Genomic DNA, 16,389 nt, shown 5'->3' with positions numbered 1-16,389 from the left:
AGACTACTGGTGCTGGGCTGTCTGTGTCTCTGCCTGAACACGCACAAACATTATTTACACCTCACTGTTCTCAGCGCACACACACACTCCTTTCTCTCATGTAGCAAATCATAATATCAATCAGTCCCTTGGCCTTCATTATGTACTTATACATATATTTCTGGCTGTATCTTGTTGTGTGTGTCTGCATTTGTGTATGTGTGTCTGCATTTGTGTATGTGTGTGTGTGTGTGTGTGTGTGTGTGTGTGTGTGTGTGTGAGTGAGTGTTTGCGCTATCTGTGGGTGTACATGCGCATACTGTGGGTGTATTGTATGTTAATGAAATGCAAAGTACAATTTGACATTTTCCTTAGAGATTGATCAGTACACTAAGACATTTCAAAAGCACGTCTGTTCCCCTTCTGTCACTCACTCGACATTGTGTCGATGTAGTGACACTAGGGGTCTCTCTTGAGAGCCTTGGTTACCACTTATCTTTGAGTTAAGGCCAATGAGAATTGGTGAATAGAATTTGCATGCCCCTCTCCCAGACATATGGGTATAAAAGGAGGGAATCTTGCATCTGTTCAGAGCAGTTGTGTTTCAGCAAGCTGAGTAAAACCCACTGCTGTTCCATTCACCTCTAAAGAGCATACGCTGTTGGAAATACAGCGCATTTCAGTGGCTTTTCTCTTCTTCTGCACGCCAGTGCAGACTATGCCCCTGAGCCCTTTGACAGCCTTCTAAAAGAGTATTTATTTCTCTAAAAGAGTAAACACATTGACGTTGAAAGTCTTTTTAAAGACTCATCTTTTTGAAGATGCCCCTCCGTCTTTGTGTCATTCCTGGATGCGGTCGTTACCTCCCGACTTCTGATGGCCACATGCGTTGCCTCTCGTGTCTGGGCAGAGATCACACAGAGGCAGCGTTTGTGGACGGCTCATGTTCTCACTGCGAGAACATTACCATGGCAAGCATACGCGGAGGGAGGTAAGTGCTTCGAGGCTCTCCTTAGCACAACCACATCGGGATGAAGCAATGCTCCCTGACGTGACATCGCCAGCCCCCCCCATACGCTTTCAAACCTGTCGCGGTTGTTGGCCAGGACCATCCGACTCGGCTATGCGATTCAATTCACCAGGCTCAGCATTAATTTGGTGCAGGGCAAAAACGTCTCCACCCTACGTGTGGAGATCGCAACCCTTCTGTGCATGGACATGACAGAGCCTGTCCCTCCAGCCAAGGTGGACTTCATCGCACCCAAGAAAGGCGGTGGGTTGCAGCCAATCTTGGAGCTGCGAGTTCTGAACCTGCCTTTACACAGACTCCCATTCAAGATGCTGATGCAGAAACTTATTCTGACGTGCGTTGGTTCACGCCAGTATACCTGAAGGATGCGTACATTCACGTCTCAATATTACCCCATCACAGACCCTTTCTACATTTCGCTTTCGACGGCCAGGCATATCAGTACAAAGTCCTCCCCTTCGGTCTGTCCCTGTCCCCTCACGAAGTTAGATTCAGACTCGATGACAGCGTGCCTCACAAGCGAGCGTGCACAGTTGGTGCTGAACTGCCTGAGCTCGTTCATACCAGGCGTATATAAATTGCCAGGACTGCGATCGCTCTCGTCGCATGTCGCAACTCGCCCGCCATCTCCTCCTTTGGAGTCAGCAGCGGCTGAGGTTGCTGCACGGCACTCATATCCCAGGCAACCTAAACACCACAGCGGATGCACTGTCATGATGGTTAATGCTCAGCAGAGAGTGGAGTCTCCACCCTTAGGTGGTCCAGTTGATTTAGGCTCGGTTCGTCAGAGCACAGGAAGATCTGTTTACCTCCCGAGATTCCACCCACTGCCCGCTCTGGTACACTCTGACGGAAGCCCCCCTCGGCACAGATGCACTGGCACACAGCTGGCCCTGGGTGCTGCACAAATACACATTTCCCCCAGTGAGCACCCAATGGCACCTCTCTAGCAGACATCTGCAGAGCGGCGGGCTGGGCAGCACCCAACATGTCTGAATGCGTAGAATATGGTGACAACAGCTGGCCAGGTGTATTGATTGCGCATAGTGCCTTTCCCCTCCACTGAAATGAAGACGTGCACTCTTCTCCCCCTGTCAAGTCCACAAGTCACGGACCCTGGGTGTCCTTCCTCCCTGTTCCTCTGGCTCTGAACTCAGCAGAGTAAGTTCGCAGCCAGACCCACCGCAGGCACGAAATTGCCAGTGCTGGAATAGGTGCACCACAGTTTCACCTGTGACTCCAATTTCACCTGTGATGCATTTTCTGCGGTACGGTCCCCTTTTGGCGGACACACTGTCTCCCATCGAGGCAGGACCTACCACCGCACCACTTCCACATGTGGCTGTTAAGCCCATGTGATGTATTTGCCACATGTTAACCTCCCCTGTTGGGCAGGATGTGGTCTTCGCGGGGTCTTTCCACCTGAAAGAATAGGATTGGAAAAGAACACCTTCCCTGATGTGTATTATAGCGTTAGATTATATATATATATTAGATTATTATAGCAGCAGCCAACGTAACATGTTCAGTGGTGTGGTGTTTTTAGATAGGGACCCCTAGTATCACTACACTGACACAACGTCGATTAAGTAATAGAAGGGGAACGTTTCGGTTACTGTCGTAAACTCCGTTCCCTGATGGAGGGAATGAGACAAGACGTCCTTCTTGCCACAACACTGTACTAAGCCGCTGAATTGGCCGGGACCTTACTCTTGGCTCCACAGCTCAAAACCTGTCTGAACAGACGCACGCTTCCCTCCTTTTATACCCGTATGTCCAGGAGAGGGGCATGCAAATTCTGTTCACCAATTCTCATTGGCCTTTTCTCAAAGAGGTAACCGAGGCTCTCAAGAGAGAGCCCTAGTGTCACTACATCGACACAATGTCTCGGTCCCTCCATCAGGGAACAGAGGTTACGAAAGTAACCGAGACGTTTTCAGTGCAAATTTTAAACTTTTTTCCTACATTTGCAGTTTGGAGATTCCACCAGCAGGTGGTAATCAAGTCAAGTGAAGTGATATTTATTTGTATAGTTCTTTTCACAACACACATCGCTTCAAAACAGCTTTACAGAAAAAGCATACATTAACAGAAAATGAAACCGTTAAATCTATCAAGTCTATAAACTCATAGAATATATAAATATAATGGAACATAAACTATATCCCTGTCAGAGTTGTAGCAATTTTATGAAACAAAAATATATGAGATGTGTGTTAAACTATCTATAGTCCATGGCTTATTTTTGGCTTACAAAAAGAGCATTTTACTGTCATAGAAATATTTCTATTCTTATTTTTCATTGCCCATCCAGCATACTTCCAACTACTGAATGTGCTGTCTTTGTTTATTTAGCTGGTGTTTGTCACGGAATGGAATATATAATTGGACACGGTAGAATAATAACCGTAGAAAACCTCAAAATTTCATTGCACTTTATCCGGCCCTTTTGCACTTTGCACACATGATTTTGCCAAACCCACCTGCACCTAGACTTAGTGCATGATTGTTCGAAAATACCAAAACTTCAGCCTATGCCCACTGACTTTGCATGTATGACTTATGGCATATAAATGGGCTTAGCTCTAATGTATGATTTTAATACATTAATATATAATTTATTTATTATTTAGGTAATAAAATATTAAATAATTTTGACTTATTTTTGTATTTTCAAAAATACAGAAAAGAGGTTGTGAGTTTGTTTCTATATTGAGGTTGTGTAAACGGTGATGTGTCTTACCTGTCCACTTGTTTGGATTACCAAAAAAGCATCTTTTTTTTTAAAGAGGCTCTTAGATTTTATGTTTTTACTGGTTCCAGGGCTCTACTGTAACATTGTTTAGGAGCGTTCGTGCACAGACAGGGGTCAGTTTTTTAAAGACTGTTACGTGTTAAAGAATTCCTACAGAATTCAGAAACAAAAAGTGCACTTTCTCTGATAAACCTTTTCAAGTTATGTTTTTAATTTAACCTTAAAGGTTGCACCAAACAACAGTCCTGATTGATCACCTTTTATGAGCATCTAATTAACAAAAATTATGACACTTTATGCTTTCACTTGCCAGTAACAAACAAGAACAAACACAAGCGCCATATTTTTAAATAATTCAAAATTCAATAATTCAAAGCGTTGTCATTTTGACAACAAATAAAAAAGCAAGAAACTTTGCTTAAACCATCTTTACGTGGTATATCTGCTTATGCGGCTTCACTCTTTCTCGGTCTCTGCCAAGTAAGTGAGAAAACGGTTCTCTTAATGCAAAATTAACTATCGTGCCACTTTTAAAAGTAATTTGTAAATGAGGTTAGATGCATTAGGAAGTTTTCATTCTGAAGGTGGGCTATATTAGGGTGTCTGTCTGTCTCTCTCTCTCTGTGTCTGTCTGTGTGTACGTGCGTGTGTCTGTGTGGGCAGGTTTAGCTATTCTTTTGAAAACAACAATTTTGGAAAATGTCCTCACATATATAGTAAAACTTGAGAAAACTGACTCGTGAAGACCTTTTAGCTGGCCCTCACAAGCAAAAAATGCTCATAAATCAGCTAAATTATGTTTCTCATTAAATCTAATGAAGTTTCTGTGAGGTTTAGGGGTAGGGGATATAATATATCTTTAGCCTGCTATAAAATACATGGTCTATGAGATTTCCTCACAAGTACAGTAAAATCAACGCACGTGGGTGTGCGTGTGTGTGTGTGCGTGGGTGTGTGCGTGCGTGTGTGTGATGGTCAGTGGAGTTGTGTTTCATGGGTCTCTGCTGCCATCTGTTGCCTATTCTCTGCATCTCTCATGAGCTGTGTGTTTTGTTTGTCAGGCTCAGAAGAGTGAGCGTGAATCCATCCGGCAGAAGTTGGCACTGGGCAGTTTCTTTGACGATGGGCCGGGCATCTACACCACCTGCAGTAAAAGCGGAAAACCCAGTCTGTCCTCACGGTTAGTGTGTGTGTGTGTGTGTGTGTGTGTGTGTGTGTGTGTGGACATAAATCCCTTTTACAAAACTGGTCAAGAATTTGGCCAGCTCATATTACATCCAAAAGTAAATGTTTAAAATTATATTTTGCATAAGGAATTCATTTTGACCATTAAGATGAGTATGTATTGTAACAGTATTTTTATTCTTGTTTACTGTTGTGAAAAACTGTTAATTATTTATAGATCATGGTAATATTTGTTGTATTACCTTAAATTAATGCAAATTTTATAAAGAAAATCTTTGTGCCCATATAGTTCATGCTTTAATAAATTAATTAGAATTGAATCATCATTGAGAATAATGAGAATTACAAACAAAATCTAAATGTTCCCCTTCTGTCACTCACTCAACAATGTTTCGATTTAGTGACACTAGGGGTCACTCTTGGGAGCCCCAATCACCTCTGATCTTTGAGAAAATGGGAATTGGCAAGTGGAATTTGCATGCCAGTTCCCTGGACATACGGGTATAAAAGGAGCTGGCTTGCAACCCCTCATTCAGATTTGCCGAGCGGTTGTGTTTCAGCGAGCCATTCACCTCTGCAAAACTGTTGGAATTATGGCACATTACAGCAGCTTCTCCCCCTCTTGCACCGGTTGAGTGCAGAGAACGCTCCTGGGTGCTTCAGTAGCCTAAAAGTGTATATTCTTCCTCCTAAAAGAGTTTATTTCTCTTCTAAAAGAGTGTCATTCACAGAGTGTTTTTTTAAAGATGCCGCTCCGTTTGTGTGTATTTTCTGGTTGTGGTTGTAACCTCTCTGCTTCCCACATTTATGCAGCCACTATCGCTGCCTCACGTGCTGGGCGCTGTCCACGCGGGGACAGTGTTCGTGGACGGGTCATGTTCTCACTGCAAGAGTGTGATTATGGCAACGTTGCGGTCACAGCTCCCTGCCACGGTCCTTCTACCTATGGGTTTGAGGCCACATCTGGTAGCACTGGGAGTGATTTGGTATTTCAATGGGAGCCGCACCACCGAGAAACCCCTCCACGGACCTCCCATTCCCCAGCATGCTCGTTTCCCCCTGTGAGTTCTGCGATGGGACCGCCGGCTTGTCTCAGGGTGGGTTCGCAATCTCATTCTTTGCGGCTCGCAATGCATATGAGCTTTTGATTACAGCATCAGAGAGCAGGCTTGATCAGTCTGACACCATGCGCAGCTGATGGCCATGCTTGCCCTGGCGGCTGCGAATGTTGGACTGGAGTGGAAACCTCCGCCCCGCCCTGAATCCTCGCAGCTTGATGATTGGTTCTTGGGCCCAGAGCGCCACTCACGGCCATGCCCCACCCCAGTACCTTTCTTCCCGGAGGTGCATGATGAGCTCACGTAATAGCAGTGGGCTACTTTTACTGCCCTGACCTGCTTTGAGCTTCTCCACTCTCACTACCCTTGATGGTGGGGCTACCAGGGGGTACTCGGCAATTCCCCACGTGGATAAAGCGTTTGCGATGCACCTGTGCTCTCAGAGCTCCGCCACAGGGCAGAACGTCCAAGACACCCGTTCAAGGCCTGTAGGATTATGTTGTCACTGGCAACTAGGGCGTACAGTGCCACTGGACATAGGTCGCCGAGCACAGCTCCTGCATTGATCTATCTCACCCTCCGGGTTATGGCGTGGACTCTCGGGTAGGCAATGGTCACCCTGGTGGTCCAGGAGTGCCACCTTTGGCTCAACCTAGTTGCTTGAATTCCTTGACGCCCCCATCTCCCAGGTTGGCCTATTCAGTGATACCATTGGAGACTTTTCCTTGACGCCCCCATCTCCCAGGTTGGCCTATTCAGTGACACCGTTGGAGACTTTGCCCGGCAGTTTTTGAGGTGAGGATGCAGACAGAGGCCATCCAACATATCCTGCCCCAGCATGGCTCAAGGTCCCGCACCCCATCTGCTCGTCGCCAAGGGTGTCCCCTTGTGGCAACAACACCAGCTCCACCACAGCCTGCCCCAGAAGGCCGGCCCTGGGGTGGAGCCACCTGCAGGAAATAGATGCTCTGAGCAGCACTTTGTCTGCTTTGGCGGACCGCAGAAAGGGAGCGCTGTCTCCAATCAGAGGATTGCCCACTGGGTCATTGACGCCATCGCTATGGCATATCACACCCAGGACATGCCGCCCCTCTTGGGGCTACGAGCCCACTCTACTAAGAGTGTGGCTGCCTCCTGGGCCCTGACCAATGGCGTCTCTTTAGAAGACATCTGCAGAGCAGTGGGCTGGGCAAAAACTTTGCAAGACTCTATAATCTCCGGTTTGAGCCGGTCACGTCCTGTGTGTTGTCAGGTACAATCAGGTAAGTTGAGGGACAGCTGGCCTTTGGACAGCTTTTTACTCCCAGTCATATTCACAAACTCATGTAACCTGGATGTCCTTCCTCCTTAGCCCTGTGGCAGGTGAGTTTTTGGAGAAACTCGCTGCCGGCCCAGTACCTGGGCTAACTAGGCCCTGTACTGGGGTAAGTGCTCCACATGCGGTGGTTGCCCGTATGTAACTCCGTGTGATGTATCTTCCACAAAATGGTTTCCCTGTTGGTAAACTGCATCTTCCTGGTCACCATGTTTGTAGAACTCCTCCCCCCTCGGGTAGGACCCACCACAGGACTTCTCCTCTTGAGATGCTTCCGACAAGAATCGGTGAATCCCCCCCCCCCGGGCGGGGTGTGGTCTCTGCGGTGTCCTCCCCTTCGGTGAGACAACCCCTGACGTGAACCACTATATGGTTCCCAAGCTGAACAATTTTGAATGATTCCCATTGGCCTTTTGGGGCTTCCAAGGGTGACCCCTAGTGTCACTACATCCACACAACGTCTCGTTCCCTCCATCAGAGACCGGAGGTTACGATAGTAACCAAGACGTTTTTTTGTGCTTTTGAACTATATTCATAGCATTTTTCTAATACATCATGTTGACCATTTATATTGAACACTTTAATCAGTGAATCTGTTAATTAAATTTGTAAATACGGTGTCAAAATCCATGACTAGACATGATGCTCACAATGGAAGAAATATTTCACCTTCTCTCTCTTATTCTATCATTGCTTTGGATTTCTGGATCGTTTCACTGAAACTATGACAACTCTGCTGCTTCCTCTAAAGCATTTTTGATTTAGTTTAATAAAGCCAGCCACATCATGATCACATGCATGCACACTATTAAATGACATGATTTCATGTGTGGTGTGTTGTGTTTGATTCAGGTGAGTCGTGCTGCTCTGGTTTGTGTGATGTTTTTCTTTAATTCCGGAAGTCATTCCAGATAGTGACAGTATAACATCATCATGAGAGAGAGAGAGAGAGAGAGAGAGAGAGAGAGAGAGAGAGAGAGAATGGGCGAGAGAGAGAAAGTTTCTTCAACTTTCCATGACTGCTCTGTTTACAGATACGACATCACGTTTCTGTGTTTTTATGTAGTTAAAGCAGTGCTTTCAACTTTCAATCAATCTCTATGAACATAAAGGTTTTTCCCCATTAGCTTCAGATCCCGACACACTCTTCCCAAAAGGGAAGCAGCACCCCCTCTATCTCCTGAATCACTCAATCACTTTCAGTTTGATATGCACTTCTTGTCATTTATTCATCATGTTGACTTGTTGTTTTATTACTGCTGAACTTTATCACTGTAGTCCAGTGACCCAGCTTTGCTTTCTTCAGATTTCTAGTAGATTTGAGTTCAAGTTTATGAATGCCCAATGCAACTTTCCATGAATAAGGTACAAATTGGTGTCTCTCAGAAACTAGTATGTTATATAACATTAAAAAAGCATGAAGTCATTCATTTTAAACATGTTAAATGCTAATTCTTAGATAAATTGTAGTTTTCAACAGTTACCAAAATTGTTCTCTTTAATTTATGTGAAATTTTAGTTTGTCAATAACTTCATACTAGCATTTATTACCAGATGAGCTCTTTTAGAAAAAACTATCAAAAGTAAACTTGACTCATTCTCAGGAATTGGTGCCATCTGTCCCAACAGAATAATCACAAATACAAAAACTAAATTTGGAATTAAAATAAAATGCATTCATTGTTAATGTAGGAACAGTTGTTTTTTTTTTTTTTTTTTGAGAAAATGTAGAATTTGTCATTTCGGCCCGTAACACTGACATTTCCATTGTCCCTTATTTAAAATAATGCTTTGATCTTTCTGACATATATAAGGAAGTGAAATCATAGAACTCTTCAAACAGATGTCCATTTTTAGTCGTTTCTTCTATAATTATCCACATTTTCCTGAAAGTGGAAGTCTTCCACGATTCACCTGTTTTCAATTTCTGGTCTCCAGTGTTTTCACTCTTAACGGTGTGTATTCTAAGAGGCTAATGTAATGTTTATGGTATTGCATTTGTATAAATTGTCAATAAAAATGTGGCTCTGTAGTGCCAATACTTCAAAGAGTTGAGATGAGTGTTTTACTGACAGTGTAGATGTCATGAAATCATGGTCAGAGGTGAGTTACATTGATATCATGTACTACTTTGAGTTGTTATGACAGACAATATTAGCACATGTTGAACCTGAAATTAATTTAAAAAAAAATAAAAATAGTAGTTTTTAAAGTGTGTCTCGAGACCAGAAACTGAAAACAGGCAGTGCTTGCTCTGAAAAAACTGTGGATACATGTATGTTTGTTTGTTTGTTTGTTTGTTTGTTTGTTTGTTTGTTTGGTGCTATTTTTGTTATTATTATTACTATTATTATTATTTTGTGCTAAACAAATTTTAACCATTTTTAGCCATTTTTGTACTGATCTGAAACCCCAAAACTTGTTGAATGTAACAGGGGTGACATACTGAACTCTAGACTTGGGAATGATGCCTTAGTCACGCATTGATAATAATACGATTTTCCCGATGATCATTGATATACACTGGCAGCCAAAATTTTGGAATAATATAGATTTTGCTGTTTCGGATGGAAATTTGTACTTTAACCAAAGTGGCATTCAACTGATCACAGAGTATAGACCGGTTTAGGGGATGTGTTGGGTTTAGGGGATGTGTTGGGTTTAGGGGATGTGTTGGGTTTAGGGGATGTGTTGGGTTTAGGGGTTGGGTTAGGTTAGGTTTAGGGGTTGTGTTAGGTTTAGGGGATGTGTTTGGTTTAGGGGTTGTGCTGGGTTTACGGGATGTGTTTGGTTTACGGGATGTGTTTGGTTTATGGGTTGGGTTAGGTTTAGGGGTTGGGTTAGGTTTAGGGGTTAGGTTGGGTTTAGGGGTTGGGTTGGGTTTAGGGGTTGGGTTAGATTAGGTTTAGGGGTTGGGTTAGGTTGGGTTTATGGGTTGTGTTGGGTTTAGGGGTTGGGTTTGTTTAGGGTTGGGTTGGGTTTAGGGGTTGGGTTGGGTTTAGGGGTTGGGTTAGGTTAGGTTTAGGGGATGTGTTGGGTTTAGGGAGGATGTGTTGGGATTAGGGGTTGTGTTGGGTTTAGGGGTTGGGTTAGGTTAGGTTAGGTTTAGGGGTCAGGTTTAGGGGGTTGTGTCGGTTTTACGGGTTGTGTCGGGTTTGCGGGTTGTGTTGGATTTAGGGGATGTGTTGGGTTTAGGGGTTGTGTTGGGTTTAAGGTTGTGTTAGATTTAGGGGTTGTGTTGAGTTTAGGGGAGATGTGTTGTGTTTAGGGGTTGTGTTTGGTTTAGGGGTTGTGTTGGGTTTAGGGGTTGGGTTGTGTTGGGTTTAGGGGTTGTGTTGGGTTGGGTTTACGGGTTGGGTCGAGTTTAGGGTGTGTGTCGGGTTTGCGGGTTGTGTAGGGTTTAGGGGTTGGATCGGTTTTACGAGTTGTGTCGGGGTTAGGGGTTGTGTTGAGTTTAGGGGGGATGTGTTGTGTTTAGGGGTTGGGTTGGGTTTAGGGGTTAGGTTAGGTTAGGTTTAGGGGTTGGGTTGGTTTAGGGTTTGTGTTGGGTTTAGGGTTGGTGTTGGTGTTGGGTTTAGGGGTTGCGTTGGGTTTAGGGGTTGTGTCGGGTTTAGGGGTTGGGTTGGGTTTAGGGTATGTGTTGGGTTTAGAGGTTGGGTTAGGTTAGGTTTAGGGGTTGGGTTGGGTTAGATTAGGTTTAATGGTTGGGTTGGTTTAGGTGTTGGGATGTTTTAGGGGTTGTGTTGGGTTGGGTTTAGGGGTTGGGTTAGGTTAGGTTTAGGGGGGATGTGTTGGGTTTAGGGGGATGTGTTGGTTTAGGGGTTGGGTTAGGTTAGGTTAGGTTTAGGGGTTGTGTTGGGTTTAGGGGTTGGGTTGGGTTTAGGGGTCGGGTTGGGTTTAGGGGTCGGGTTTAGGGGTTGTGTTGGGTTTAGGGGTTGGGTTAGGGTTTGGGGTTGGGTTTAGGGGGGGATGTGTTGTGTTTAGGGGTTGGGTTGGGTTTAGGCGTTGGGTTGGTTTAGGGTTGTGTTGGGTTTAGGGTTTGGGTTAGGTTAGGTTTAGGGGTTGGGTTGGGTTTAAGGGTTGGGTTAGGGGTTGGGTTAAGGGGGATGTGTTGTGTTTAGGGGTTGGGTTAGGTTAGGTTTAGGGGTTGATGTTGGGTTTAGGGTTGGTGTTTGGTTTAGGGGTTGTGTCGGTTTTACGGTTTGGGTCGGGTTTAGGGGTTGTGTTGGGTTTAGGGGTTGTGTAGTGTTTACGGGTTGGGTCGGGTTTGCGGGTTGTGTTGGGTTTAGGGGTTGTGTTGGGTTTAGGGGTTGGGTTTGGGGTTTTGTTTGGGGGTTGGGTTGGGTTTAGGCGTTGGGTTGGTTTAGGGTTTGTGTTGTGTTAAGGGGTTGTGTTGGGTTTAGGGATTGGGTTAGGTTTGGTTTAGGGGTTGTGTTGGGTTTAGGGGTTGGGTTAGGGTTAGGGGTTGGGTTGGTTTAGGGGTTGTGTTGGGTTTAAGGGTTGGGTTGGGTTTACGGTTTGTGTCGGTTTTACGGTTTGTGTCGGGTTTGCGGGTTGTGTCGGGTTTAGGGGTTGGGTTAGGGTTAGGGGTTGGCTTGTGTTTAGGGGGATGTGTTGTGTTTAGGGGTTGGTTTGGGTTAAATGGTTGGGTTGGTTTAGGGTTGGTGTTGGGTTTAGGGGTTAGGTTAGGTTTAGGGTTGATGTTTGGTTTAGGGGTTGGGTTGGGTTTAGGGGTTGTGTCGGTTTTACGGTTTGGGTTGGGGTTAGGGGTTTTGTTGGGTTTAGGTTAGGTTTAGGGGATGTGTTGGGTTTAGGGGTTCGGTTAGGTTTAGGGTTAGGGGTTGGGTTGGTTTAGGGGTTGTGTTGGGTTTAGGGGTTGGGTTGGGTTAAGTTTAGGGGTTGTGTTGGGTTTAGGGGTTGGGTTTGTTTAGGGGTTGGGTTAGGTTTAGGGGGATGTGTTGGGTTTAGGGGGGATGTGTTGGGTTTAGGGGTTAGGTTAGTTTTAGGAGTTGTGTTGGGTTTAGGGTTTGTGTTGGGTTTTGGGGTCGGGTTTAGAGGTTGTGTCGGTTTTACTGGTTGTGTTGGGTTTGCTGTTTGTGTTGGGTTTAGTAGATGTGTTGGGTTTAGGGGATGTGTTGGGTTTAGTGGGGATGTGTTGTGTTTAGGGGTTGGGTTAGGTTAGGTTTAGGGGTTGGGTTGGTTTAGGGTTTGTGTTGTGTTTAGGGTTGGTTTAGGGGTTGTGTTGGGTTAGGTTAGGTTTAGGGGTTGGCTGGGTTTAGGGGTTGTGTTAGGTTTAGGGGATGTTTTGGGTTTAGGGGTTGGGTTACGTTAGATTAGGTTTAATGGTTGGGTTGGTTTAGGTGTTGGGTTGGTTTAGGGGTTGTGTTGGGTTGGGTTTAGGGGTTGGGTTAGGTTAGGTTTAGGGGATGTGTTGGGTTTAGGGGTTGGGTTAGGTTAGGTTAGGTTTAGGGGTTGTGTTGGGTTTAGGGGTTGGGTTGGGTTTAGGGGTCGGGTTTAGGGGTTGTGTTGGGTTTAGGGGTTGGGTTAGGGTTTGGGGTTGGGTTTAGGGGGGATGTGTTGTGTTTAGGGGTTAGGTTGGGTTTAGGCGTTGGGTTGGTTTAGGGTTTGTGATGGGTTTAGGATTGTGTTGGGTTTAGGGGTTGGGTTTAGGGTTTGGGTTAGGGTTGGTTTAGGGGTTGGGTTTAGGGGTTGTGTTGTGTTTACGGGTTGGGTTGGGTTTAGGGGGTGTGTCGGTTTTACGGGTTGTGTCGGGTTTGCGAGTTGTGTTGGGTTTGGGGGTTGGGTTGGGTTAGGGTTAGGGGTTGGGTTAAGGGGGATGTGTTGTGTTTAGGGGTTGGGTTAGGTTAGGTTTAGGGGTTGATGTTGGGTTTAGGGTTGGTGTTTGGTTTAGGGGTTAGGTTAGGTTAGGTTTAGGGGTTGTGTCGGTTTTACGGTTTGGGTCGGGGTTAGGGGTTTTGTTGGGTTTAGGTGATGTGTTGGGTTTGCGTGTTGGTTTAGGTTAGGTTTAGGGGATGTGTTGGGTTTAGGGGTTGTGTGGGGTTTAGGGGTTGGGTTAGGTTTAGGGTTTGGGTTGGTTTAGGGGTTGTGTTGGGTTTAGGGGTTGTGTAGTGTTTACGGGTTGGGTTGGGATTAGGGGTCGGGTTTAGGGGGTGTGTCGGTTTTACGGGTTGTGTTGGGTTTAGGGGTTGTGTTGGTTTAGGGGTTGGGTTTGGGGGTTGCGTTGGGTTTAGGCGTTGGGTTGGTTTAGGGTTTGTGTTGGGTTTAGGGGTTGTGTTGGGTTTAGGGATTGGGTTGGGTTTAGGGTTTGGGTTAGGTTTGGTTTAGGGGTTGTGTTGGGTTTAGGGGTTGGGTTAGGTTAGGTTTAGGGGTTGGTGTGGGTTTAGGGGTTGGGTTAGGGTTAGGGGTTGGGTTGGTTTAGGGGTTGTGTTGGGTTTAAGGGTTGGGTTGGGTTTAGGGGTTGTGTCGGTTTTACGGTTTGTGTCGGTTTTACGGTTTGTGTCGGTTTTACGGGTTGTGTCGGGTTTGTGGGTTGTGTCGGGTTTAGGGGTTGGGTTAGGGTTAGGGGTTGGGTTGTGTTGTGTTTAGGGCGATGTGTTGTGTTTAGGGGTTGGGTTGGGTTCAGGGGTTGGCTTGGTTTAGGGTTGGTGTTGGGTTTAGGGGTTAGGTTAGGTTTAGGGTTTGATGTTGGTTTAGGGTTGGTGTTGGGTTTAGGGTTGGTTTTTGGTTTAGGGGTTGTGTTTGGTTTAAGGGTTGGGTTTAGGGGTTGTGTCGGTTTTACGGTTTAGGTCAGGGTTAGGGGTTGTGTGGGGTTTAGGGGTTGGGTTGGGTTAGGTTAGGTTTAGTGTTTGGGTTGGTTTAGGGGTTGTGTTGGGTTTAGGGGTTGTGTTGTGTTTACGGGTTGGGTTGGGTTTAGGGTTCGGTTTAGGGGGTGTGTCGGTTTTACGGGTTGTGTCGGGTTTGCGGGTTGTGTTGGGTTAAGGGGTTGGGTTAGGGTTTGGGGTTGGGGTTGGGTTTAGGGGTTGGGTTGGTTTAGGGTTTGTGTTGGGTTTAGGGTTGGTGTTGGGTTTAGGGGTTGTGTTGGGTTTAGGGGTTGGGTTAGGTTAGGTTTAGGGGTTGTGTTGGGTTTAGGGGATTGGGTTAGGTTAGGTTTAGGGGTTTAGGGGTTGTGTCGGTTTTACGGTTTGTGTCGGGGTTAGGGGTTTTGTTGGGTTTAGGTGATGTGTTGGGTTTGCGTGTTGGATTAGGTTAGGTTTAGGGGATGTGTTGGGTTTAGGGGTTGTGTGGGGTTTAGGTGTTCGGTTAGGTTAGGTTTAGGGTTTGGGTTGGTTTAGGGGTTGTGTTGGGTTTAGGGTTTGTGTTGGGTTTAGGGTTTGTGTTGGGTTTAGGGTTTGTGTTGGGTTTAGGGTTTGTGTTGGGTTTAGGGGTTGGGTTAGGTTAGGTTTAGGGGTTGTGTTAGGTTTAGGGGTTGGGGTGGGTTTAGGGGTTCGGTTAGGGTTAGGGGTTGGGTAGGGTTAGGGGTTGGGTTGGGTTTACGGGTTGTGTCGGTTTTACGGGTTGTGTCGGGTTTGCGGGTTGTGTTGGGTTTAAGGGTTGGGTTAGGGTTAGGGGTTGGGTTTAGGGGGATGTGTTGTGTTTAGGGGTTGGGTTAGGTTAGGTTTAGCGGTTGGTGTTGGGTTTAGGGTTGGTGTTGGGTTTAGGTGTTGTGTTGGGATTAGGGGTTGTGTCGGGTTTAGGGGTTGGGTTGGGTTTAGGGTATGTGTTGGGTTTAGAGGTTGGGTTAGGTTAGGTTTAGGGGTTGGGTTGGGTTAGATTAGGTTTAATGGTTGGGTTGGTTTAGGTGTTGGGATGTTTTAGGGGTTGTGTTGGGTTGGGTTTAGGGGTTGGGTTAGGTTAGGTTTAGGGGGGATGTGTTGGGTTTAGGGGGATGTGTTGGGTTTAGGGGTTGGGTTAGGTTAGGTTTAGGGGTTGTGTTGGGTTTAGGGGTTGGGTTGGGTTTAGGGGTCGGGTTTAGGGGTTGTGTTGGGTTTAGGGGTTGGGTTAGGGTTTGGGGTTGGGTTTAGGGGGGGTGTGTTGTGTTTAGGGGTTGGGTTGGGTTTAGGCGTTGGGTTGGTTTAGGGTTTGTGATGGGTTTAGGATTGTGTTGGGTTTAGGGGTTGGGTTTAGGGTTTGGGTTAGGGTAGGTTTAGGTGTTGGGTTGGTTTAGGGGTTGGGTTTAGGGGTTGTGTTGTGTTTACGGGTTGGGTTGGGTTTAGGGGTCGGGTTTAGTGGGTGTGTCGGTTTTACGGGTTGTGTCGGGTTTGCGGGTTGTTTTGGGTTTGGGGGTTGGGTTGGGTTTAGGGGTTGGGTTAGGGGAGATGTGTTGTGTTTAGGGGTTGGGTTAGGTTAGGTTTAGGGGTTGATGTTGGGTTTAGGGTTGGTGTTTGGTTTAGGGGTTGGGTTGGGTTTAGGGGTTAGGTTAGGTTAGGTTTAGGGGTTGTGTTTGGTTTAGGGGTTGGGTTGGGTTTAGGGGTTGTGTCGGTTTTACGGTTTAGGTCAGGGTTAGGGGTTGTGTGGGGTTTAGGGGTTGGGTTGGGTTAGGTTAGGTTTAGTGTTTGGGTTGGTTTAGGGGTTGTGTTGGGTTTAGGGGTTGTGTTGTGTTTACGGGTTGGGTTGGGTTTAGGGTTCGGTTTAGGGGGTGTGTCGGTTTTACGGGTTGTGTCGGGTTTGCGGGTTGTGTTGGGTTAAGGGGTTGGGTTAGGGTTTGGGGTTGGGTTTAGGGGTTGGGTTGGTTTAGGGTTTGTGTTGGGTTTAGGGTTGGTGTTGGGTTTAGGGGTTGTGTTGGGTTTAGGGGTTGGGTTAGGTTAGGTTTAGGGGTTGTGTTGGGTTTAGGGGATTGGGTTAGGTTAGGTTTAGGGGTTTAGGGGTTGTGTCGGTTTTACGGTTTGTGTCGGGGTTAGGGGTTTTGTTGGGTTTAGGTGATGTGTTGGGTTTGCGTGTTGGATTAGGTTAGGTTTAGGGGATGTGTTGGGTTTAGGGGTTGTGTGGGGTTTAGGTGTTCGGTTAGGTT

General features: G+C 46.2%; 1 protein-coding gene across 3 annotated transcripts in view; it reads left to right on the top strand.

The window, feature by feature from the left end:
• The window catches only part of schip1 (schwannomin interacting protein 1), a 129,942-nt gene that overhangs the window by 79,993 nt on the left and 33,560 nt on the right, over positions 1-16,389 (top strand). For all 3 annotated transcript variants that reach the window (XM_052109985.1, XM_052109986.1, XM_052109987.1), the window contains one exon: positions 4,826-4,944. In XM_052109985.1, the coding sequence (XP_051965945.1) occupies positions 4,826-4,944 (119 nt within the window). The remainder of the gene's footprint in view (positions 1-4,825; positions 4,945-16,389) is intronic.

The sequence above is a fragment of the Xyrauchen texanus genome, chromosome 38, assembly GCF_025860055.1.
Source record: "Xyrauchen texanus isolate HMW12.3.18 chromosome 38, RBS_HiC_50CHRs, whole genome shotgun sequence".
NCBI lineage: Eukaryota > Metazoa > Chordata > Actinopteri > Cypriniformes > Catostomidae > Xyrauchen > Xyrauchen texanus.
The sequence above is the reverse complement of the archived record's forward strand: the minus strand, read 5'-3'. Positions and strand labels throughout refer to the sequence as shown.